General features: G+C 37.8%; 1 protein-coding gene across 1 annotated transcript in view; it reads right to left on the bottom strand.

Annotated features, from left to right (window-relative positions):
* Positions 1-1930: 1930 nt before the first annotated feature.
* The window catches only part of nes (lysophosphatidylcholine acyltransferase 3 protein nessy), a 389051-nt gene continuing 365355 nt past the window's right edge, over positions 1931-25626 (bottom strand). Inside the window, exon 13 of the mRNA XM_090408067.1 lies at positions 1931-2585. Within this exon, the coding sequence (XP_090264193.1) occupies positions 2475-2585 (111 nt within the window). The 3' untranslated portion in view covers positions 1931-2474. The remainder of the gene's footprint in view (positions 2586-25626) is intronic.

Genomic DNA, 25626 nt, shown 5'->3' with positions numbered 1-25626 from the left:
AAATATACTTCCTGAAGAGAATGAGAATAACTTTGTGAACAATAGCAGACTGATAAAATGCATTACTACAATGGTGTGTTGAGTGCAGAGACAGTGGATGAATTTAAGATATGAGAGTGACAGTTAGTGACCCAAACACTAGGCCTCAACTCCATGGAAGTCTTATGACGTAAAGTTTTTGGCAACTTCACAAAAATAGCAAAGTAGAAATGTGAATGTATAGATTGCACATAATAATATTACTATTAATTATATGCCATCTATTTAATGACTTATTGTGGGATGACACAACCATCTACATTACACTCAATCCTCCAATCTGTATTCTGCAGTACTACTGCTAACCTGTCTTATTTACACCTTGTATTTCTTTGAATATTTCTTTTAGCATTCCATAATGATCATTATTTATAATGATCTAATGTTGCAATATTTATATGACTTCTTAAATAGTACAAAGAATGTAGCTGACCATCTACTTACATCTGTTTCCTATTTTAAATAATGTACTGCTCATTTAGCATTAAAGGTGAACTAAGTAATTAAATAATTCAGAAACCCTGCTCAAAAGACTATTTCATTGAATTCTTTCAAGACATTTCAGGTCTCTAATAATCAAGATGGTGGTTTTGCATTTATTCCTTCTGTGGAAAGCATGAAGCCACTATCATTTAACAGCTAAGGATACAGCTGTTGATTAGTGAGCAGATACGTGCGGTTAACTATTTTGGTGCAATGTCCTATTTTTTTTTATTTTTCATGAAAATTCTGTCCATCTAGGGTTCTAAACCTATTATAGATTGTCTAAGGAATTAGGTAACTGCAGAAAAAATCTTGCTCTAGAAACCAAACACAACTTTTTAAGCTACTTTAGGCCTCCAGTAAGCATCCATGCCTAGTGGGATTTGTATTCCCTACTGGATGGAAAACAGAAGTGCAATCCACTCAACCAACAAGACTGACATGTGAACAGATCTGCCAACAGAATAATTTCTTATTTAAAATGAAGTTAGAAGTTAATATGAGAATGAATTTAAATTACACAAATGTTGATACACAAATATTCTTGTTTATGTACCTGTCTCAATAGTTTTCTATATATTAAAAGGTCAGATATTAGTCTTAGATATTCTGAGGATAACATACTATCAAATCACCTCAATATAAGAGTACAGCACTATACAGCTGCTGAATAATGGAAATACTGCATTGCTATTTATCACACCTGAATTTGTGCAACATAATTTATTTTTTTAAATTTCTCTCAAACTCAATCTATGTCAAGGAGTAATATACAAAAGAAAATGTATATAGATTGACGAATCAGCACGGGAAAAAAATGTGCTTTTGAGTCAAGTTCATGATTAAGGACAGTTTCCCCGTTTGTTATGAAAACAAACATTATGACCATAATCATATTTAAGAAATATATTCATGCAGTGAACCTTTTGATTCCATTTCATTAAACTACAGCTACATAGCACATAATTAGGTAACACTTATGAGTCCATACTGTTGTACAAATAAATAAGGAAACAATTATTTTAATTCTGTTTTCTGATGATTTCAGTTTACCCACACACACAAAATCCCAATAAGAGTTTAAGTCCAGTTGCTGGATGTCTCCCCCCCCACCCCATAATTATATTATAATGATGCAAATTTACAAAACATCAGAATCAACCCATCTGATATGAAACAGACTGTCTAACCAAAGGTTTAATTAGCATACAGCAATGAACTAAAGTGTGTAAATTAAATTATTTTGGTGAAATCATGCCTACAAAAGCTGACTAATACAACACAACAGTACATAACTGATTATCCAGGAGTAACTACTGCAATGCACATTTAAGATGAAAACATACGTTATCAATAAATCAGTATTCCCACAATTCTGATTAAAGCATATTGCAAACAGCACAAAATGTCAATCACTATGCTATTATTAATTTCTCATCTAACTGAAACTGGACAGTTAATTATTTTAATACTGAGTACATGAGCTCATGAATGCTATGCTGATTTGTTTTACATATGAAGATCATATATATATATATTTTAAAATAAGATATTTACAGTAAATTATCTCATTAATAGTTGGTTTGTACTAACATGCATATCATGTATCTACATGTGAATATGTGATATGCAAAGATTTATAAAAGAACAAATTGACACAAGATGAAATTTAACCTGTTGTTCTCTTTACTGCCAATTTCTGAACTCGATTAGTGATGAGATGGGATTTAAAACACACTATTATTACTTAAAACATAAACTGAGAGGATAATACTGTAGTTTTCTTTAACAAAGAATTAGAGATAGGGATATCAGTAGGTAGAAATAATAAATTACATTTGTAACAGTTCCAGTGCAGAGATGCTGCGGCTAATATATCATGGTAACTTTTGTTGGACCAAAATAAATCTTACATCTTCGTTTTTACACAATGTTAATTTGATTATTATTTTTCAGTGTAGTTTATCTTTTGTTTGTCTTGAAATTGCCATATTGATAAGGAAAGAGAGTGGTATCCATCCTATATAAACTACATGTCCCACAAAGTATACAGATGAGTAAACCTGAAAAGAAATTTACAACTTGATAATATAATTCAATTCAGCATTTTAATATACACTTTTAAATATTTTGAAAAGACAGGGAGAAACATAAAAAAAAAAAAACATATCTTGCCTCGTTTGAGGAAATGCTAACCAGACCCCTGGGTGGCAGATGCCTTTCATCCCCCAGTGAAATACTACTCTGCTTCACCTGCAGAATAGAATCTCTGGTCCCCCCCCCCCACCTCTTTCTTCCCACATGCAGTATGGGTGATATGGACATGCTTACCAGCCTATTCTTATTGAAGAAAGGAACAAGCATCCCCCACCTCCATTTGAAGGTACAGCCGTAAAGCAGTTTTATACAGGCTGGCTGCCTACATGGGACAGAAACCTAATGGTAAAGTCTTTTGGAAGTTTCCTGATCAGCTGACGAATAATCCTGCTTTGGACTGGAGTCAGGGGACTCACTGTGTGGAAGCTACATGCCTGTATCTCACCCCAGCTGCATGTCCCTACTTTTAAGTTTCCTGAATTAACCCTACCATGAATGCTAATCTAGTCATACAAATCTTTGCATCACTGCAAATGTAAACAAATTTCCAATAAAAAGCGTAAAAATAATATCTACCACAGAAATCCCCACCAAAATACACTTCCACATCCATTTCACAAACAGCCAACATATCAGTACAAACATTAATGCTACACATAACCACTTACCGACACCAAAACCCAATATGCTATTCCTAACCAAACTCAATTGACATCATCCACAACTTTAGCTCACCTCAACTATCCCAATTACACCTTGATTGATACATTCTGCAAAAAGGGAGGAATGTGTGCTTTTGTATAATCAGATATCCCTTGCCAAAGGCTATCCAACCTGGAATCCCAACTTTTCAATCTGCTCTGGCTCAAGATTTCCTTTACCTCACTTTACAGCCTTCATCTTCTGCCTTTACCACCCTTCTTGACTACTTATTGCCAAAGTTGATTTCACACAATTTAATTGCCCTAAGTGTGAGATTGTTTTCTTACGAGACTAATGTCCATAACACATACTGGCTCCCCTTCTCTAACTTCACAGATCAAGATGGAAGGGAAGTCAAATCATTAGCCAGCATTCATGATCTATCACAAATAGTTAACTTACCAACCAGAATACCAGATAATCTTAATGATTCTTCCAACATCAGGACTGTTGCTGAACCAAATATACTGTGGATGTCTGCTTTGACCATCTTATCCAAGTTTCCTATTCCACAGATCATTCTCCTCCCAGCCAATTTTGGCCTCAACTAGGATAACCTCTAGAATTTTAATGCTTCTTTTTCATGGCAGATTACTGTTTTCAATCTCCTGATCCAAACATATGCACTGGACTAATCCTCACTGGAATGAGGACCTTCATTCCTCACTCCACTGCAAACCCCCACCCTGACTCTTATCCAAGTCTGGTTTTCTAAAACATGTGCCTCTACAGTCCATGACAAAAATGCAGGATATGTTCAATAGGTGGCTTAAATCTAAAACTCCATCTTATATTACAAGTGCAAAAAAAAGTTAATTACAAAACAGACTAAGAATAACATGCAATTAGCTTGCCTTCTTGACTCCTTTGCTAAGATTGTTGGACATAACTTCTGCCCTTTTCTGTTTTTACCTCTCACACATCCTGATGGTACAATGATAACAATATCCAAGGATAAGGACATCTTGGCATCAAATGACTAAGGGAAATCAATTCGTAATTGATTTCCCTTATGTCATTTACAATTACAATTACAATTTAGAATTACAATGCAATGTGTAATTCGTAGTGCCTCCTGCACTACGAATTACACATTGCATGCTTCCTCTGATCTTTTGCCAGAAGGACATCAGAAAAATTTTCCTTAATCTAGATACTAATATGTCTCCTATACAAGATGGCTTTCAACTTGTATTACTTATATTAGTTGCCATAGTCATCTGCCCATCTACCCAACAGCATGGAAGCAAATCTTTATTCAGCATGTATCTGAAAATGGAGATATAAAAGTCATCCATTTAATTATCATTCCACTGCTCTCAAAAGTAATGGAGAGGATCATTATCAATCAGCTTCTTCACTAACAGAGATCAATTATCAATCACCATTGTGTATTCCGTCATTCTTGTTCTACAGCAGGCCTTTTTGCTACCCTTACCCATCTTGGATACAAGCAAAGGAAAGATAAGGAGAAACCCATGTGGTTATTCTTGATATTTCAAAGGCATTTGATTATGTCTGACATTGATGTCTTCTGAACAAGCTGCAATCTTATAGTTTTCCTACTGTCCTTTGTGATTGGATTGCCAGCCTCCTCTATGGTTGCTCATGTGTATAATGGTAAATGGCATCGGATATCTCTATTAATGCTGAAGTACCTAGGGCTCCACACTCTCTCTCTCACATCAATGACTTCTTTGATGAGAGAGAGTTTTGCTAATGACAGTACTCTGCATTCCTATTCTTCAGGATCTTCAATAACCAATTTCAGTACTTCAAACCACTTAAGAACAGCGTGAAGACAACTGAGTGGTTTTCAATTACAATTCAGTCGTGTCTTATTATCCATAAGAAAGATCGTACTTCACTCCAACATTTGACAATATTTTATTATTATTATTATTATTCAGGCCTCCATGGAGTCAAAAGACTCATCATGAGAGATCCTTCCTAAGAAACACAAAGTCTATCAAGATTCATTGAGGGGAGGTCCCACCTGAGAAACACAAAGTCTATCATACCACTCCTTAAACTCATTGACCATTCTTGCTCTCACCACTCCATCAGGCAATGCATTCCATGGTTCAACCACCCTCCATGCAAAGAAACCACTCCTCACCCTCTTGCAAACAGTTTCCTTTCGTAACTTCCAGGGATGGTCTCTTGTCATCACTCCTTCCTGCTGTTCAACCAAGCGAAAGAACTCCTCTGTGTCAGCCCTGTAACCACTTCTCAACAGTTTAAAAATTTGTTGAAAGTTTATTTTTCACTTGGTTAGAGTATTATAAAATTAGTTTAATCCTTTATCCACGTGTCAGCAAACAAAGTTTGCGCCTGAAAGTATCTTCAGGACTGGGGTAAGGTGGTACAACACCAGGGCAACTCATTGCAAGCTACTAACACTCCTATCTCAGTATCTCCCATAATGCAAAATACATCTCCTTGCGGATATGTCTAATATTATGCATTAAGGGAAGGGTAGTTTGCTCCACCTTTGCAACGAGTTGTCCTGGTGTTGTACCACCTTACCCCAGTCCTGAAGATACTTTCAGGTGCAAACTTTGTTTGCTCACACTTGAATAAAGGATTAAACTAATTTTATTATAGTTTAAAAATTGTTTAAAAATTTTAAAAAGTGAAATAATTATCAAAGACACTATTTTCCTAATCTAATCTGGAAATGAGTACTGTGTAAAAATTTGATTTTCTGGATAGTGACAATTTTAACAACCACAAAATTTCCTCAGTCCGTGTATTTGTTGATAAACATTATCAGCTAGCTCTTCAAATTCTTTTTGTATATAGAGAATTTTATTATTGATAAAAAAAAAAAAAGTCATGTTATCCTGACAAGGATAATAACTAAAATTAAATATATCGCAAATGATATGAAATAACAAAAATACTCCTGAAAATCATTAAAGGAATTGATCCAAAAACATTTAGCAAGAATTAAAAAGGCTTGCATGTTATACAGAAAGAGACTAGAAAGGCGTTCAACTGACTGTACAATCTTCAGATTATGAAGAAAAAATAAATAATAACAAACCTCAGTTTACATTGGCATTCGACTACAGTAAATGAAATCTACATCTCCCTGAGAATTTAAGTTTGATATGAGCAATTAATGAAAAACAAAATTTATAGATGCACAAATCCACCTGAGCAAAGCCATAAGTTCTTAATGAAATATTTAGCTATATTAAACTAAAGTTTTTATTCAAACACAGTAGTTGTCTCCATAATTTTCAAAAAATGCATTCGGATCACCATGTAAGCTTAAAAGAAAGGATTTGACAATATCCTTAATTGATCAATTTTCCCTTCTTGGTTCACCTGTCCTATCCAACTTATCATGGCACCGACATTACATCAAAAAGCATCCTCAGCCTCTAAAAAAATTGAGGCTCTCTTTCATTCAAACCATTACTTGCTCCTGTTCAACTCCTAACAATTTAAGTCTCAAATCTGATCAATCTTTGAATATTATTCTCAGAATTCAGGTGGTGCACCCCAAATCTCACTAAGACTTCTTGCCGATATAGAGAAGAGGGTAATACGCTTAATAGGTTGCCCATCTCTCATAGACTCCCTTCAGTCACTTTCAACGACACTGCTCTGATGATACCATTCCTCCACTTTCTTCTAATCACGTGAGAACTAGAGCATCCCTGCTGGTCAACACTATACACTGTCCAATCCCCAACATACTGACTGAACTAATCTTCTTCCTTCATTCTATCTGACCTCAGTTATCTATCACTCCATACTGTTTTTCTCACTGGTGCAATTCACAGCTTATTAAAAAGAATATTATTAAAGATTACTTCTTTCTCCTTAATTACTTGTGCATGCATAAACAGCATGCGCAAGTAATTAATTGTTTTAGAGGTTTTGTGACCTTTCACGATCATCATAAATACAGCTTAATGAAGTTTGTCACATAAATGTTTTCTTATGAGATATGCAATCTTTTCATTGTCATTCTTGATATTTCAAAGGCATTTGATCATGTCTGACATTGAGGCCTTCTGAACAAGCTGCAATCTTAGTTTCCCTACTGTCCTTTGTGATTGGATTGCCAGCATCATGGCATTCATGATGCTGGCAATCATGAACATCATGAATCCAATCCAATGGGATTCATGATGTTCACGATTACGAATACTAAGTTTTTTTTTTTTTTTAATCACTTCCTGTTGTTGAGTAGTATACAAATTTAGATTTTTGTGACAGATAAACCACCTAACCCCCCCTCCCCATTAATGACTACATAGAAGAAGTAGGGATCTTTGTTTAAAGTCATTTCTATTTGTCAATTCACATACTGATATTCATGTATCAGTTACTCATGTGATTTTCCTCTATGAACCTCAAGTACATTATAGTCACTAGTAATGGGTTTTTCTTAATTGCCAATAACTTGAAAAGAAAACAATTCCTTGACTACACCTCTTTCTATTAAAGAATAAGCATAATCATAGTAAGACTACTGGGCTGTAAAGTTCCAATGCAAAAAAGTAATTTCAAGCTCTGTGTTTAAACTAAAGAAAAGTAAATGCCTTAATTTTATAATTTCTTTATGCCCACTTGATATTACCAGCCATTTAAAATAGCCTTTATATATATATATATATATAACCTCTCTCTTTTTTGTGATGGCAATAAAAAAAAAAGCAAGCTGTTGCTCTTTTTATGAAGGAAGCCCATCACAAGCAAGGCAAGGGGTGAATCCATTGAATAGCCATATCACCAATATCATTCCTGTTAAAGACTACCCTAATTGTTTCCAGACTTTGCGTGATTCCTAAAAGTAAATACAACATACTAATACTTCATGAAGAGGATACTTTTTTATGCATAAACATTGTACATCACATTCGCGCTAATAGCTAGGGTGTGCATTCAAAATACATACACCTTTGAGCCCTTTGAAAAGATGTAAATGGCACAGTGGATCAAATTCTTAGCATTCTAGTAGTATTAAAGCACTCAGAAGGTGAGGCGGGGTGAGCTCTGAGACAATAGTACCTAGAGGCTATAAACTATGATAGCCTCTGGTTGGCACAATAAGATTGGTTATTGTGCCAACCAATCCAAATGAGCATCATCTGTCATGAATTGCTGTTTTTGTTTTCTGAATTTCATATGTGAAGTGTGAACTGACATGGTAGACAAGATTTTATATATAAATACAGACAAGTTTTTAATATATAATTATTTTTTGTCCATATTGACAATGGGAAACAGTACTGTAGTTGAGGGAGGTAAGTCCTGTCCTCCTCTTCCAAATTTTACACCTTTGAGTTATTCAAATATATCATTCTCCTTCATTATTGTTTTATAATATACAGTATCTTAAAACAAACACATTGTAACCAAATCTGTGCAGAGTGGGGAACAATTAATTGATAAATTAAAGTATTCAAAGTTATCCTACAATTAATTGCATCAGACCAATTAAGATGAGCAATGATGTGCTATACACTCTTAAAACATTCATACATCGACAAAAATGCAATCATACGATCAAACTGATGTGAATTTTGTAGCATGGGTTGCATAAGCCACGACAGCACACCCAACCGAAAAGGGCACGTGATACCACTGCTGGGCAGGACAAAAATGAGACAATGAATATAGCACAATGGGTAAGTGAAAGAAAGAAATGTTAAGAATAAATTAAGGTGGATACCAAGTGAAATGGGGCTGTAAGAAAAGTGTTTGGCTTTTCTAACTGCCAATCTGAAGATGAACTGAAAAGGGCAGAAAGCAACAGTGGAAGAGAGTCAGAGCATTGTGTGTGTTGAAACAATTGTGATGGATAATCAACCAAGAGCAAATGTCAAAGTTAGGTCTGGGGAAGGTGTGATATAAGGAATGACAGAGGCTGTGAAGATGATAGAAAGCATCAACTGACAGTGCTGGTTGGAATGCATGTTTTGCATAGTGCATGATATGAGAATGTTATCAGAAAAGAGTGAAGTGGAAGAGTGTGAGAAGTAGAGTTGTGAGTGTGTTACTGAAATATGATAACAAGGAATCAAGGAGAAGGGTAAGGATTATGAATGGCACAATTACTAGGGGATGTGTAGTTGAGGGATAGGAGAAAGAGAACTGTTGCCTGAGATTGTCTACACGAAGATGGATAGACTGCTGTTGTGAGTAACTTTTTTTTTTTTTTTTTGCATTTTCCTCCCAATAGTAACCCTACCAGGAGGTAATTTATTCCTATATGCTCCATTGCATACGATACTTATATTACATGTAGCTTACAAGAACTGATTAATATTTATATTTTTGTATCAATATTCATATTTACATTTATATTTTTATATATACAATATCAGTAATTATGTTAGATTACAAGGACTGGAAGTTTTTTTTATTGGCAAATTTAATTAATTCTGAGTAATACTTTTCGATGTCTCTGTTTTGACACTGACCACTTGTCTCCCGAAGTGATGACATGTTGTATTAGGGGCATCCGGAGAGAGTCCAGTAGCTGACAGTCGTAGAGTATGTGGTCAACAGTCTGTTGAAGGTGTGGACTACAAATGCTTGATGGCGATTCCAGGATATGGAATCTGTGTGAGTAATGGCTTAGTTTGCCATGTCCCATTAGAAGCGTGGTTAAACCTAGAGCCGGAGCCTGCTTCTGATGCTTGGCAAGAATTCTTTTGTTGCTGAGCCGTTTTTTTGATGTCTTTCATTCTTCTTCTTCCCACAAGTCTAGGCTTTTCTCTTCTGCAAGTGTTTTTATAGCAGATTTTAAGTACTTTTGGTAACTTGTTTCTAGTCATTCATTTCTAGCTGCTTCTTTAGCCAGCTGATCTGCTCTCTCGTTTCCTGCTACCCCAGTATGCACGTTTACCCAGCAGAACTTGATTTTCCATCCCTCTACAGTGAGAATCTGAACCAGCTCTCTTATCTGTTCTATTAATGCTATATGATTGTTCTAGTTTTTTATGCCGTCTATAGTGCTTTTACTATCAGTGTAAATTGTTGCTGTCTTTTGTTGAGAGGTGTTGAGTTCTAATTCCCAGAGATATGTAAGTGACTGAACTACAGCAAGTTGTTCTGCTTGGTTTTTAGTGCTATTGAAGGTAACTTTCTACTCGCGTGCCCACTCTGCAATTTTAAAGCGTTCTTTGTTGGCTGTTACTTCTAACTGTAAGTCGTCGCATCCCCAAATCATTACAATCATAATTATCGCATCATTGGCGAAAGCTATGACTTTTGTTTCAGTAGTGAAAGGAAGTGTTAATAGCAAGTCGTACTGGATGAAACCTGGCCCACAGCAGGAACCTTGCAGGCAGCCTTGTTTGACTTCTTTCGCTACAGTTCTGGTTTTTAATGTCGTGGTTGCTCTTCTGTCTGTAAAATAATATTTTGGAAGGTAGAGTAAGTTTTTTGGGCATTTTAAATCTATTAATTGATTATGGCTGGCCACCACACAGCATCGAAGGCTCCTTGTACATCGAGTGAGATCAGTAGTACATTTTTTTGCTGTAGACTGTCTATTGTGAACTCTTTAACCTCCATAATTGCTTCTACTGTGCTGGACTGAGGTCTATTAATTGCTGCTAAATAGGTTTCTTGAAGTAGACTTAGTGCATTATTCGGTATATTAGAAGTTTTTCTAGTACCTTACCTGCAATGTTTATGAGACTGATTGGTCTGTATTTGCTGATTTCGCTGGAAGATTCTTTTCCTGGTTTGATTATGGTATAATTTTTGAGTGTTTCCATACTAAAGGAAATCATCCTCTTTTTAGGCATTCATTGTAAACTGTTGTTATGAATTTGGGGAATACAAGAAACACTCTTAGGAGTACATCGGTAGTTATTCCGTTTTCTTGGATCCATTAATCTTAATACTGACTCGATTTCATCAGATGTAAACAAGTTGCCATCAGGAGTGTCTATATCTGTTTTCATTCTTTGTCTGTAAATTTTGTGGATTTCTTCATCTGTTGATCCATCGCCATTGGGAATAAACTTATCTATCATAAAAGCTGCAGTTTCTGCTAAGTTTTTTGTGTAGATGCCGTCTGTTTTATTGATAATTGATAACATAGGTGTTGTCTTATTCTTGCTTGCTGCTAATTTATATATGCAATTCCAAGGATTCAACATAGTTGAAACTGTGCAGAATTTTTTCCATGATTCTGTTTTCGTGTTTGTAATTTTGGACTGATAGCTGTATTTGGCTTTGTAATAGTTCTGTCTTCGACTCTCTCAAATCTTGGTTATTCTATGTTCTTTGGTATAGTTGTCAGAGTGCATTAACACATTTTATTATTAGTTCGTTGTTCCACCAAAGTATTGATTTTCTTTAATTGATGTTTAGCTTCTTGGTTGTTCTGAGTGTTTGGTTGCTGGGTTTTATCAGACCTGATGAAAACACAGAGGCCTATATCGGTTTGTACTGATGCTCAGATGACTAAATTTTTGTCTAAGCTGAGCTGTTGTTCGCTGTTCACATTAAAGTGATGTTCTGAGATTAGGCGTGAAAATTCTCTTCTTAATGCTTTTATAAATTTCTCTAAGATGGTTTTATTGGTGAAGTGCTTGGTGTTTAGTATGTGTATGGAATTTGATGCTATGAACTCTTCCAAATTTTAGTATGTGTAGAGAATTTGATGCTATGAACTCTTCCAAATTTTTTCCTCTATTGTTTGTGTTTTCATTAAACTAAGCTGAGCTTAGTTTAATGAAAACACAAATGGCTGTTGCTATCTATTCCTAGAATTAGGCTGTGGTTGATGGTAAAATCCACGATGTTGCAAAGTTTTTCTAGGTCGTATTTTATGTCAGCGTGATAGTTCAGATACATACTTGCAGCAAAAGTTCTAATTCCTCTGTATGTTATTTCAATAAGTACTAAGTCCTCGTTGCTGTGCTGAGAAATTAATATTGCCTTGACTTCAGCGTTGACCATGAATATTGCAGCTCTCTTTCTTTCCAATCCTTCTGAAAATATTTTATAATTACACCCGGGTCCTCTTTTTATGTGAATTTGAAGTTATGCACCACATAATTTCAAGATACGAGACCTTTTGACACTTCTGCACATGTCAACAGAAGGAGAATCCATTCCGTAAATAGGTAATCTAGCGTTTCCCAAACTTTTTCTACGACGAAACACTTCACAAATCCTGAAATTGTGAAGTGTTCCTTTCATGGAACACCTTGGTTATTTTGTAATGTGTTAATTTAGCTGATTTTTTATTATTAATTAATAATTGATCAAACATCATTAAATTAATTTGTGCTGATTTTCATTGACATATCCCATTCTGATCACCAAAAATTTATAATATTATTATAAGTACTTAGGAGTGAATGCAGACTTTTTCTCCTGTGTGCATGTAATTTTCCCCTCCTTTTGTAGATCCTGGAGGTGGATGAATCACTATCTGTTGTGTCACAAACACCTTCAATAAGAGATTTTTTAACACAAAAATTAAACAAAGTCCCTTGTCTCTTATTCATATTAAAATTTAAATCTGTAGGTCCATTACATTACATTAGCTCTACTAACGCATTCCTGGATGCTGCCAATGTCAAGTTCTTCCCGATGTTGTACCACCTTACCCCAGTCCTGAAGATACTTTCAGGAGCAAACTTTGTTTGCTCACACTTGGATAAAGGATTAAACTAAATTTATTATAGTGTAACCAAGTGAAAAATAAATTTTCAACATCTTTTAATATGATACTGCCATCTGTTCATGCCTCTAGTCTTTCTCAGGACTCTCATATCTGCGGTCTCTAGTCTTTGGTCAAGTGTTTTACTTCTGACCCAGTTCTCAGATCCATAAGTTAAAACTGGTTTGAACACTGTCTTGTATACAGCTAATTTAGTGTTCCCACTAATTTCTCTCTTATTACATATGAATTTATTCAATTGACTGCCTACCATACCAGCTTTGTTGATTCTGTTGTCTATTTCCATATTTAATTTACCATCTTCAGTAAAAATCATGCTAAAGTAGCTGAAATGTTTTACTTGTTCCACAGATTCCCTGTCTTTTTAATGCTGACCTTCATATCATATTTATTACAGCAGTTATTAAATTTAGTCAGGGAATCTTGCAAACTTGTAGTGGATTTATTTAGAAGTATAACATCGTCAGCATAAAGCAAAGAGCTGACATTAACATTTCCAAATCTGATACCATGTTCAATACCACTTTCCTTCATAATGTGATCCACATAGACAATGAATAACAGAGGGGATAATGTACATCCTTGTTTCACACCAGATTTAACATTAAACCATCTTCCTGTACTTCCTTCAATTCTAACTGCTGACTTACAACTCAAAGACCAAGTATTGCTTGATATAATGCCCCATTAACACCATATAACTAAAGCGTATTGAATAGCTTCTCTCTTGGCAGGCACCTTGTCGTATGCGATTTCCAGATCGACAAAACTTAAATACAGATCTTTGTTATATTCCCATGATTTCTGAACTATTTGTTGTAAAGTGAAGATCTGATCCTGACAGCCTCTATTTGGCCTGAATCCAGCTTGTTCTTCACCAAGCTTTTCTTCCACAATTCTTCTCAACCGTTTCTCAAGTATAATTGCATAGATCTTGCCAGGAACACTCAGTAGGGAAATACTTCTGTAATTCTCACATTCAGTTTTATTTCCCTTTTTATATATTGGTACTATGAGAGCTCTACTCCAATCATCGGGAATTCGTCCCTCTGTCCAGGCTTTCTGAACTATGCAGTGCAGCCACTGTAAGACTCTTATACCACCATACTTCAGCATTTCTGGTCGAATATCATCTACTGCCTTTCCACATTTCGAGCCTTTGGTGGCTTTTTCTACTTCAAATATGGATACGTATTCCTGATTGTATGCCTGTTGAGTGTTTTTTACCACTGTGCTCTCACTGCTTGCTTTATTTAGCAATTTTTCGAAGTAATTACTACATACTTCAAGGATATCTTTTTCTCCCGTTTTCATGTCGCCTTTATCATCTCTAACTTCTTTTACAGCACTCTTTTCTCCATTTCCAAGCTTCATCAACAACCTCCAGAATATCTTACTACCTTCTTGATATTTATTTTCTATGTTCTTGCCAAAGTACTCCCATGACTTTTGTTTAGTTAGTTTTACACAGTGTTTCACTTTTTTATATTTGTCTCTGTATTCTCTAAGAGCAAAAGCTGACTTATTTGCCAGGAACTTTTGATATGCTTTCTTCTTTTCCTTACTGCTTCTTTAACTTCCTGTGTCCACCATGGAATTCTGATTTTTCTATCCTTGCAGACAACCTCACCACATGCCTCTTTGGCTGAATCAATCAGGGTTTTCTTCAAGGCTTGCCACTGAATCTCCAAGGTTCGGTTCATATTCTCAAACTCTCTCATTTTTTCTTCAATAATCTTTTTGTATTTTAGTCTACAGCTCACATCTGAGAGCTGCTCAACTTTTATTTGCTTTAAAACTTTCTTACATGTTATTCTTTTCAATATGAAATTCAATTTTATCCTGCTCAAGACTAAATAGTGATCGCTTCCAATTTCAAATCCTCTGTACACTCTGGTGTCCTGCACCAAGGAGAAAACATCATTATCAACAATAACATAGTCAATTAGACTTTTCTTATTCCTTGCCTCTTCTCTTCATGTGAATTTGTGCACATTTTTATGTTGGAACATGGTGTTAGTAATAACCAGTCCATGTCCTAAGCAGAAATCCAACAGGTATTTGACATTATTATTAGCTTTGCTCTTTTCTCCAAATTTTCCCAAAATATTTCTGTATGTCTGACAATCATTTCCTACTCTGCTATTTAGATCCCCAACAAATACCAACTTTTCCTTTTTCATTGTGTGAGTTGCTTTTTCTAAAGCATCAAAAAATTCCTCCACTTCTACCTTAGTGGAACCTTCTGTGGGACCATAGACACAAATAACTCTCATTGTCCAATTCCCCATTCTGATATTTGCCCACATCACTATACTTGAGACTGCCTGCCATTCAAGAAGATTAGCCTCATATTTTGTGTTGAATACTATGGCTACACCTTTTCTTCCTTGATTGTCATTTCCTGAATATAATATTTTGTATTTATTGCTCAGAAAGATCTCACCAGTTTTTGTCTTTTCTGTTTCAGTCGCCCCTATTATGTTGATCTGGTACCTATCTAATTCTTCAACTAACTCCATCCCGTTGTCATTCAGGCTTCTATGTTGATAGTACCGATCTTTAACTCTGGTGATGTTGAGTTGGGGTGTTTTTCCAGATTTGTTCCAGTAGCTGACTTTTCGCCGTTCGCCCTGGTTCCCTGGCGAAAACAACGGGGACCTTGTTTAACTGGGCGACGCCCAAGCCAGCATGAAATTTTGTCATGTTTACCATCATTTTCTATATTGGTTTAAACCAATAAGAATACAATTTGGTCGGCTAAATCCCAAATTGCCAGCCCATCTTCGTTCGTTCAGTATCCAGGTAGATACCCAACAGGGGGCACCACGAGAATGAGGATTGGACATTAGGTCAGAAGCCCTGGTGGGTTCTCCGCATTCCTTTAAAGGCTATGTGGAGATCTTCTCACAGTTATACAGCTTTGACTCTTTGGCACCTGTGCCTTTGTCTGTTCTTACACTGCCTGCCAGAGGGTGAAAAATTTAGAATCCCCTTCTTTTCACGTCCTCTGGCTCAAGATTTTCCTTGCCCCACTTAGTAACGTTCATCCACTTTCCAAACCTTGGTTCAACAGAAGATATATAAAAAAAAAAACATCTGGGAAAAGGAAAAAAAAAACTTAGCTTACAGCAGGTAGTTTGCACCAAGGATTCCAGCTTGATACTCAATCTATGTGGAAGCATGCAGTAAATGTAAAACAACCAGCAAATCAAACTTCATAAAGCAAAAAACTCATCTCTTATCCAAATGGAAGCAATGTCTTGAATGCTGGGGACTGGGCTTGACGTCACTAGTATTCTTTTTCGATCTTCACCTCCTAAAAGAAATCTATCATCTTGCCAACTCAGTGCCATCAGGAAACTATGCAAAGATAGCAATACAGTCATCACCAGATTGGATAAGGGAAGTGCTATAGTTATTCTTAAGACCAGTGAATGCAATTGAAAAATGGACATTATTGCTCCATCTACAGACCTTGAGATTAAGATCCCACCCAATCTCAGTTTAAGATGAAAAGTCTGCTCAAAAAAGTTTCTTCCTGACCTCCTGAAATCACAAAGAAAAAAAAATCTCAAACTCTTCATCTCCCCCCCCCCCCCCCACACACACAGAAGATCATCTGTAGTAAATGCTACACATTCTCCATGCTATAAATTAGCAAAACAGTTAGCAAGCTCTCTTACCCCTGCCCCTTACTAGTCAATACCACTTTGTAAGTAAAAACTATCCATTTCAAATCTTTTATTAAGAATTTAACGTTACATGATATATATTTTGGTTAGCTTTGATATCACCTCACTATTTGCCAATATTCCCTTAAATGACACCTTATCACTTATAAAGGAAGTTTTTCCTCCTGATCTATAATAAATTTAGTTTAATCCATTATCCAAGTGTGAGCAAACAAAGTTTGCGCCTGAAAGTATCTTCAGGACTGGGGTAAGGTGGTACAACACCAGGCCAACTCGTTGCAAAGGTGGAGCAAGATACCAACACTCCTGTCTCAGTATCTCCTAATGCAAACACCCCCAGCAAGGAGATGTGTTTTGCATTATAGGAGATACTGAGACAGGAGTGTTGGTATCTTGCTCCACCTTTGCAACGAGTTGCCCTGGTGTTGTACCACCTTACCCCAGACCTGAAGATACTTTCAGGCACAAACTTTGTTTGCTCACACTTGGATAAAGGATTAAACTAAATTTATTATACTCTAATCAAGTGAAAAATAAACTTTCAACATCTTTCTCTAAATCCAGAGTAATTTATTAAAAAAGGGTGGCACACCATTTGGCAACTCCTATGGGTCGAGATGACCTGCGAATGCTTCTGCCTGGTGTCTCAGCTTGGGCCTGGCTCCCACTGAAGAGACCTTATTTGCCAAGACGTGAAAGAGAGCTCCAGTTCGAAGAAGAAAGAACCTGTGCCTTCCAGTCCAAAAGAGGATCCAGTTCCCGCAGCCCGAAGAGAGAGCTCCATGCTCACTTTCTACAGAAGTACCTCGGCGTTGGTAAGACCTTTTTTCTTATTATTGGCTCTTTTACCCATTCCTTCTGCTATCTCTTCGCTTGTTGTGAGGGACACCGGGCGTTCCCCGACTTCGCCCTCCTTTACCTCCCCCCCTTCTACAGCCAGTAGTTAGGTCCTCCCTCAACAATGCCGTTATTCTTACCCAGAACTAGAACGCTTGGCATCGAAGTCAAGCGGCTCCCAGATGAGCGGGCGTTAGTGAAAGCTCTGATTGATGCAGTAGGGGCAGAAAACATATACGGTTTCACACCGTACTCAAAAGAAAGATTCCAAATTGTAGTCAAAAATGACCAAACAAGAAGCAAATTATTAGAGGGTTTCCCCTGTGCGGGACAAACGATCAAACCTTATTTAATAGGGAGTTTACGGAAAACGTTAAGAATAACTAGATTTCCCTTGGAATACCTGGAGAATGAAGACAACGTCAAGAAATTTTTTAGCCAATGGGGCGATATTATTAGTATCAAAGCATTTGAACATGCTGATTACAAAGGCTGGAAAACAGGCGACGTTGAAATACAGATGGATACGAAAAAGGTAGTTCCCAACTTCATTTTAGTGGGCCAAACAAGGGTCATGGTTAACTACCCGGGTGTTAAAAGATTGTGTTTCCGATGTAACTCTGAGGGTCACCTAGGGGCAGAATGCCCAAAACTACAGTGCAGAAATTGCAAATCAACAGAGCACAAAATAGTAAATTGCACAGAAGCTTGTCTTAAATGTGGGGACTTGACCCATAAAGTGGACAAGTGCTCGCACAGAACACTCTCAGAAGCAGCTGGAGGGACCATAATACCGATCAGGGCTATACCCCTCGGTAAACCTGAGGTATCATCAGGGAGCGATTTTCCAGAGCTCCGGCAACAGACCGAAAAAGAAACACTAGCAGAAAACACAACCTCCATGAAACCCGTAACGGGTAAGACACCCAGGGCAACCCGCCACATCAAGGAAATAACAGCCAACTTCGAAACCCGCAGCAAAGAGGAAGAAGTCGTAACAACCAGCACCCCAATAAAGCGCACAAGAGAGGCAGAAACAGAAGAGGCAAAAAAGGCTAAACAAAGCAGCCTACTCTCGTCAGAAGATGAAATGGACAACATCCAAACTACAAGCCAACGCGAAGGCACCCAGCCCCTTGAGGAGGCGGTAACAAAGACAGGAAACCTATCCCCAGTAGCGGACCAACCTGCAGAACCCCATTCACATATCTGCAGCACGGACATTTATAGCGTCACAGAAATGGAATTTCAAAACGACCTCGTTATGGATATTCCAAACAACTCCGATAGTGAATCACAGGTGGAACATGTAGAGCAACAAACAGACAACACCCCCCCTTCCTCCAAATAGAAACATGGATTTTAAAATTGCCACTTTAAACACCAACGGTTTACGCAACTCCTTCGCACAAAGCACTGTCTGGAAGCTAATGTTAAGGTACAAAATTAATATCCTCCTGATTCAAGAAACCCATTTTTATAAGCATTGGGACGTGGAGAACTTCACGAGAAGCTACCCAGTCACCAGCTACTGGTGCTTTGGGGATGCTCACTTGCGAGGGATGGGGATACTAATAATCCCCCCAATCGCGGGGGGGGGTTCTTCAACGTCCAGAAGGACGCAATGGAACGTCTAATAACGGTGGACTGGAAGTACGGTAGCCGTACCATCCGGCTTGTTGCAGTATATGCCTCGAACAACCCATACCACAGAAGCGGTTTCTTCTCTGCCCTTGAAAACAGAATACCTAATAGTAGCCGGGGACTGGAATTGTGTGGAAGACACACGTTTGGACAAAGTAGGCGGGAATGCAAACTCTGGAACCGGCAGAACCGCCGCTCTAAAAAGATGCTGTGTAAATTTTGATCTCGTCGATGTCTGGAGGAGGAATAACCCATCGAAGGTAGAAACAACGTGGTGCCGAGGCCAGATATCGACGAGACTAGATAGGGTGTACGTGTCCCAAAACTTGGAACAGTATGTTCAAAGGACACGTCACACCACAGCACACAACATGTCAACAGACCACAAATTGGTCATTTTAAAAATTACTCCCAGAGGTCCTTGCAGGCTTCCTCCTACCTTTCCCAGTTTTTTTAGTGACCAGCTACAGAAACTCTGTGATGAATGGACAAACATCAACTGGGACTGGGAAAACTGGCTGCACTTTAAGTGGCAGGCTAAGGAACTGTTTTAAAAATGAGGGCGCGAAAGGGTCTACCAACAACGTAAACGGCTGAGGGATCTCTACAGGGAACTCGGCTGGTACCGGTCAAGCGAACGGAGCGGAGTTCCCTGCAGACATCTTATCAGACAGGTAGAAATTGAGCAGCAGCAAGAGCGGCAGAGTAGAGTCGATGACCTCGACTTTCGCACGAGACTCTATCTCAGAAATTTGGAAACACCCTCTGCCGCATTCTACAATCAACAACGGGTGGCAGCAAACGATGAAAGTACGATTTACCAGATCGAGGAGAAAGGCCAGATTCTAAATTCAACTCATGAAATACTCCGTCACTTTCACCAGCAGTATCTCGGCATCTTCGCTGACCAGCAGGGCACGGATGACTTCAGTGAGTGGGACGTCAAACGTTTTCCCGAGCATCTTAGCGCCCTGCATGACAGGCCGATAACTGCAGCTGAAATAAAAGCCACGTGCAAAACGATGAAGACAAAAAAGACCCCAGGGCCAGACGGACTGGGGATAGAATTCTATAGATCTATCTGGGACCTTGTACTGTCAGCACTAGTAAAGATCTTTAACGAATTCCTCACTTCGGGAAACATCCCCGAGGAATTTGCTAAGAGCTATACAATCTTTATCCCCAAAAAAGACCGAGATCGAGATCAAATAACTGGCGTCCCATCTCCTTAACTAACCTAGACTATAAACTTTTAGCAAAAATTATCTGTACACGCATTAAGGCGGAATAGAAAACATAATAACAAGTTCACAGGTCTATGGAATCACAGGTAGATCTATGGAATTTAATCTCTTCCTGCTAAGAGACCTAATCAGACTGGCCAAGGAAAAAAAATACCCCCTGGCACTTCTCTCCACCGACCTGGAAAAAGCGTTCGACAGCGTCAGCCACACGTACTTACAGGACACCCTAAAAAAAGTAGGCATAGGCCCGAGACTTCGGCGTACAATGAAACATATGTAAGCGGAGGCCTCGACACAACTGTCTATTAATGGGTTTCTGACAGAACCATTCTGTATAAAGAGAGGAGTTAGGCAAGGCTGTCCACTAAGCCCCCTTCTCTTTACCCTAGCATTAGAACCCCTCATCAAAAGAATAGAGAACACCCCTGCCCCAAGTTTCCAAACAGTGCAAAAGAGTAGCATATGCAGATGATGTAGTGGCCACACTCAGAGACTCTGAGTCTATTTGCATCTATCTTGACATACTGCAAAACTTCAGCATAGTCAGTGGTCTCCGAGTTAATGCACAAAAAACCAAAATCAAAAATTTTGGAAATTTCCATAACACCGGACTTCCCTACGGTTTAGCGCTGCACACGCAGCCGCTAACAATACTAGGAGTTCCCTTTTCTGAGTCGCTAGCTTTACCAGTTAAAAAATTACAGGAAATAAGTACAGAAAAGATAAGTCTATTCAAACCGACCTTTTTCTCCTTTTATGGCAGAGCCACAGTGATAAAAACAATCATTACCCCAGTGCTGATGCACACAGTCAATATCACAGGCATCACACTGCTACAAGAAAACCAATTATCCAAAAAACTCATAGATTTCTTCTGGAATGAAAAAAAACATGAGGTTAAAAAACAATACCTGCAACTAAAACATGAAGAAGGGGGGTACGCTCTGCCTGATCTCAAAAGCTTGCTTTATGCAAATACATTCAAAACCGTACGGAAGGCCTTAAACTCAAACCATATTTCAGGCCTCCTAATTAGATATTTTATAAGACTTTTCCTCCCCCTCTTTGGAACCACGGACTATGCTGGACCCCGTGCAAGGGTTGTGCCCAAGTGGTACCGCATGCTAGTAAAATCACTCACAGCACTTAGAGACAAAGTAACAGAAATCCTCAAACACAAACCGAAAGCAGTATACTGGGATTTTTTCCAACTCTCCAGGCGTGTTACACCAAACCTCGGGACAAACAATGAAATTCTCTTTAAAAACATCAAGAATAGCTGGGGACAGCCTTTTCATCGGGATCTGGCCTGGCGAATAGCATATGGGCGGCTCCCGGTGAAACAGGTTAAATCTAGGTGCGTACCCAGTCCGTGCAATCCCTTTTGTGATGTCTGCCGGGGCGTGGAAACGGTGGAGCATTTCTTTTATTTTTGCCCACCAGCCCAACGCATCTGGCAAAGACTGAGCACAGCACTGGGAATCCCGATGCTATCACTAGAAGAGGTCATACACCTGCAATTCCCGCCAGCAGTCAACAAGACCCAAAAATTCGCCATTTTTTTAATTAACGTCTTAAAGTATCACATCTGGAAGGTACGGAAAAAATCCCAGTTACGGGATGCAAATTTAATGTACGCAGGAATAAGGAAAGGTTTCTTTTTTTATCTTCCTAAATTTCTTGCGCAAGAGAGACATCTACTAGGCGACTTTAAATTTGTGAACAAATACTGCAAACCACCGAAAATATGCTTTCTTATACAGGGATGCATCAAGCCCTGTATATTTCTTTAGTATCTCCAAAACTCCACCTAACTCTCCCAAGGAAAAGTAACAACCACTCTGTTCTTCCTCGCCACAAAGCTTTCGCTGGCACGGTTTCCTTTACTCCAAATAAGGGGGGGTAGATCTGAGAACCCGGGCTGTGAAGGCTTACTGTGAGGCGGTGCTGCTCCTTGTGAGCGGCATCTCCTGGGCCAGTCTTCTACCCCATTCTAAGTCCCAGTGGTACCAGGTCTGTAAGTTCCTTATTTTGTTCCCTTTCAGTTCAACTGACCGGACCTTAAGTCCTTTAATTTTTATGTAATTTAAAAAAAAAAAAATGTTCTAACTGAAAATACTGTTTTCAAAGCAGGTCAATGGATCTCCTTCATAGATAACTGACGAAATTATTAAGGATAAATTTATAAGTGAACTTTAGTCAAAAACTTTTATGGTTAAATTTTCTTTTTTTTTGAACAGATAAATTGAGAATATGTGTCACAGACCAATTAGCCATATAAGGCTAAACAGGTTGACTGAGGCCTCTTTTACCTCCTACTATCCTACTCTATCTTTCATTATTCTCCTCTCTTACTGTTTGCTGATCCTCAGCATGCTTTATTCTCCAAAGGCCTATGATGAGAGACATGAACTCCCATTCGACCTCAATAAAGGTCAAAACTAGTCTGGTTAGTGGCCCTTCCTTTAATGCATAACATTAGACGTATCCGCAAGGAGATGTGTTTTGCATTATAGGAGATACTGAGGCAGGAGTGTTGGTAGCTTGCTCCACCTTTGCAACGAGTTGCCCTAGTGTTGTACCACCTTACCCCAGTCCTGAAGATACTTTCAGGTGCAAACTTTGTTTGCTCACACTTGGATAAAGGATTAAACTAAATTTATTATACTCTAACCAAGTGAAAAATAAACTTTCAACTTCCTCCTGATCTGTTTTCCTTTGCTATCCATTCTGGATATTTATCTTAGAAGTGCAAAATTTATAAATAGATAGAGGATACTTCTATGGGTTTTCTCCCCTCTCACCAATTTTTTTATGGAATATTTTGACTCAGTCCTTCTCAAACCTTCTATCTGGTTAAAGATATGTGGATGATGTGTTTGCCTCATGGCCCAGATAGATCGTTCCTCTCTCACCTCAGTTGTCTTCATCCTAGAATCCAGTTTACCATGGAAAAAGAAAATAATAATAGTTCAGCCTTTCTAGACACATCCAACCAATGGTAACCTATCCTTTTCAGTATACAGGAAGCCCACCCACTTTCCCATCCCTCCCACTCAGTAATATGGTATCATTAAAACACTAACCAATAGAATCTATAACCTTTCTTACAGCTTGCTACCCTTATACATTCTATTAAAGATCAGCTCCCTCCTCTCTCTGCGCCTGAAGGATATAAAGTGCCCTGTTCCTGCAAGTTGGCCTACTACGGACAGACAGGAAGATTAGCTAACATTAGCATGGAAGAACACAAAAAATACATCTACAGTCATGACTATGGACAATCGAGTCTTGCAGACCATGCTTTAGATAGAGCTCATAGAATCAATTGGAAAAACCATCCTCCATTGCAGTAAATTTAGAAGAGGAAGATTATTTTTGGAATTTGCAGCTGCTCTCAGAAATCAGCCTAATATAAATAAATATGGTTGCATTAAACTTCCCAAAATATGGGAAACACTAATACTCGAGATCCTTTACTTCCTAAGCTGGCAACAGGTGCACTGCCTAGTTAGAACTGTAGTCTTTTGTGCAAGTGTTTCTTTCATTAAGTTTGGTGTATGTGTGGGTTACAAGTCTCATATTGTACTCAATGACTGAGATGAAATACTGGAAGAATTAAATAATATTTTTAATTGTTTCGCAGGTAGTTGCCAATGGCAAATATCTGATGGGTTTCTGCTCAGGACATGGACTGGTTATCACTAACACAATGTTCCAACATAAAAATGTGCATAAATTCACATGGAGAGAAGAGACAAGGAATAAGAAAAGTCTCACTGACTAGGTTATAGTTGACAGTAATGTTTTCTCACTGGTACAGGACACTAGAGTGTAATTGGAAGTGACCAACATTTAGTCTTCAGCAGGATAAAGTTGAATTTCACATTGAAAAGAAGAGCATGTAAGAAAGTTTTAAAGAGAATAAAAGTTGAGCAGCTCTCAGATGTGAACTGTAGACTAAAATACAAAAACATTATTCAAGAAAAAATGAAAGAGTTTAAGAACAGGAACCAAACCCTGGAGATTCAGTGACAAACCCTAAAGAAAACACTGATTGATTCAGCGAGAGAGGCATGTGGTGAGGTGTCAGCAAGGATAGAAAACTCCAAACTCCATGGTGGACAAAGAAAGTTAAAGAGGCAGTGAAGGAAAAGAAGAAAGCTTATCGAAAGTTCCTGGCAAATATGTTGGCATTATGTGCTCTTGGAGAATAGAGGCAAATGTAAGAAAGCTAAACACTGTAAAACTAAATAAACAAAAGTCATGGGAAGACTGGCAAGAACATAGAAAATAAATATCAAGAAGGTGACAAGATATTCTGGAGGTTGTTGAAGAAGCTTAGAAATGGAGGAAAGAGTGCTGTAAAAGGAATTAGAGATGATAAAGGTGACATGAAAACTGGAGAAAAAGATATCCTTGATGTATAATTATTTTGAAAATTGCTAAACGAAATAAGCACTGACAGCACAGTGGTGCTGTCAGTACTTGTTTACTCAACAGGCATGCAATCAGGAATACATATCCATAATTGAAGTAGAAACTGGCAAAAGCCTGAAATGTAGAAAAGCTGCAGGAGTAGATGATGATAGACCAGAAATGCTCAAGTATGAAGGTATAAAAAATCTTGCAGTGGCTGCACTGTAAAGTTGAGAAGGCCTGGATAGAGGGACAAATTCCAAATGATTGGAATAGAGCTCTGATAGTACCCATATACAAAAAGTGAAATAAAACTGAATGTGAGAATTACAGAAGTATTTCCCTTCTGAGTGTTCCTGGTAAGATTTATAAAAATATACTTGAGAAGGATTGTGGGAGGGAAGCTTGGTGAAGAACAATCCGGATTCAGGCCAAATAGAGGTTGTTAGGATCAGATTTACGCTGTACAACAAATAGTTGAGAAATCATGACAATATAACAAGGTGACAAGAGAAAAGCTATTCAAAATGCTACAGTTATATGGTGTCAATGGAGCATTACATATCAAGCAATACTTAATCTTTATTTGAGTTGTAAGTCAGTAGTTAGAAGTGAAGGAAGTACATGATGGTTTGATATTAAATCTGGTGTCAGACAAGGATGTACATTATCCCCTCTAAATAATAAATGATAAATTACAATGATAACCACAGTAATTAATGTTAATGAAATTAAAAAAAATATTATATAAATCAACACACACATTTTCACAAGAGGTTTACTAGATTTGAAC

Source organism: Typopeltis vanoorti, chromosome 18 (assembly GCF_054136105.1).
Source record: "Typopeltis vanoorti isolate ZY-2024b chromosome 18, IOZ_Tvanoo_1.0, whole genome shotgun sequence".
In the NCBI taxonomy this organism is placed as follows: Eukaryota; Metazoa; Arthropoda; class Arachnida; order Uropygi; family Thelyphonidae; genus Typopeltis; species Typopeltis vanoorti.
The sequence above is the reverse complement of the archived record's forward strand: the minus strand, read 5'-3'. Positions and strand labels throughout refer to the sequence as shown.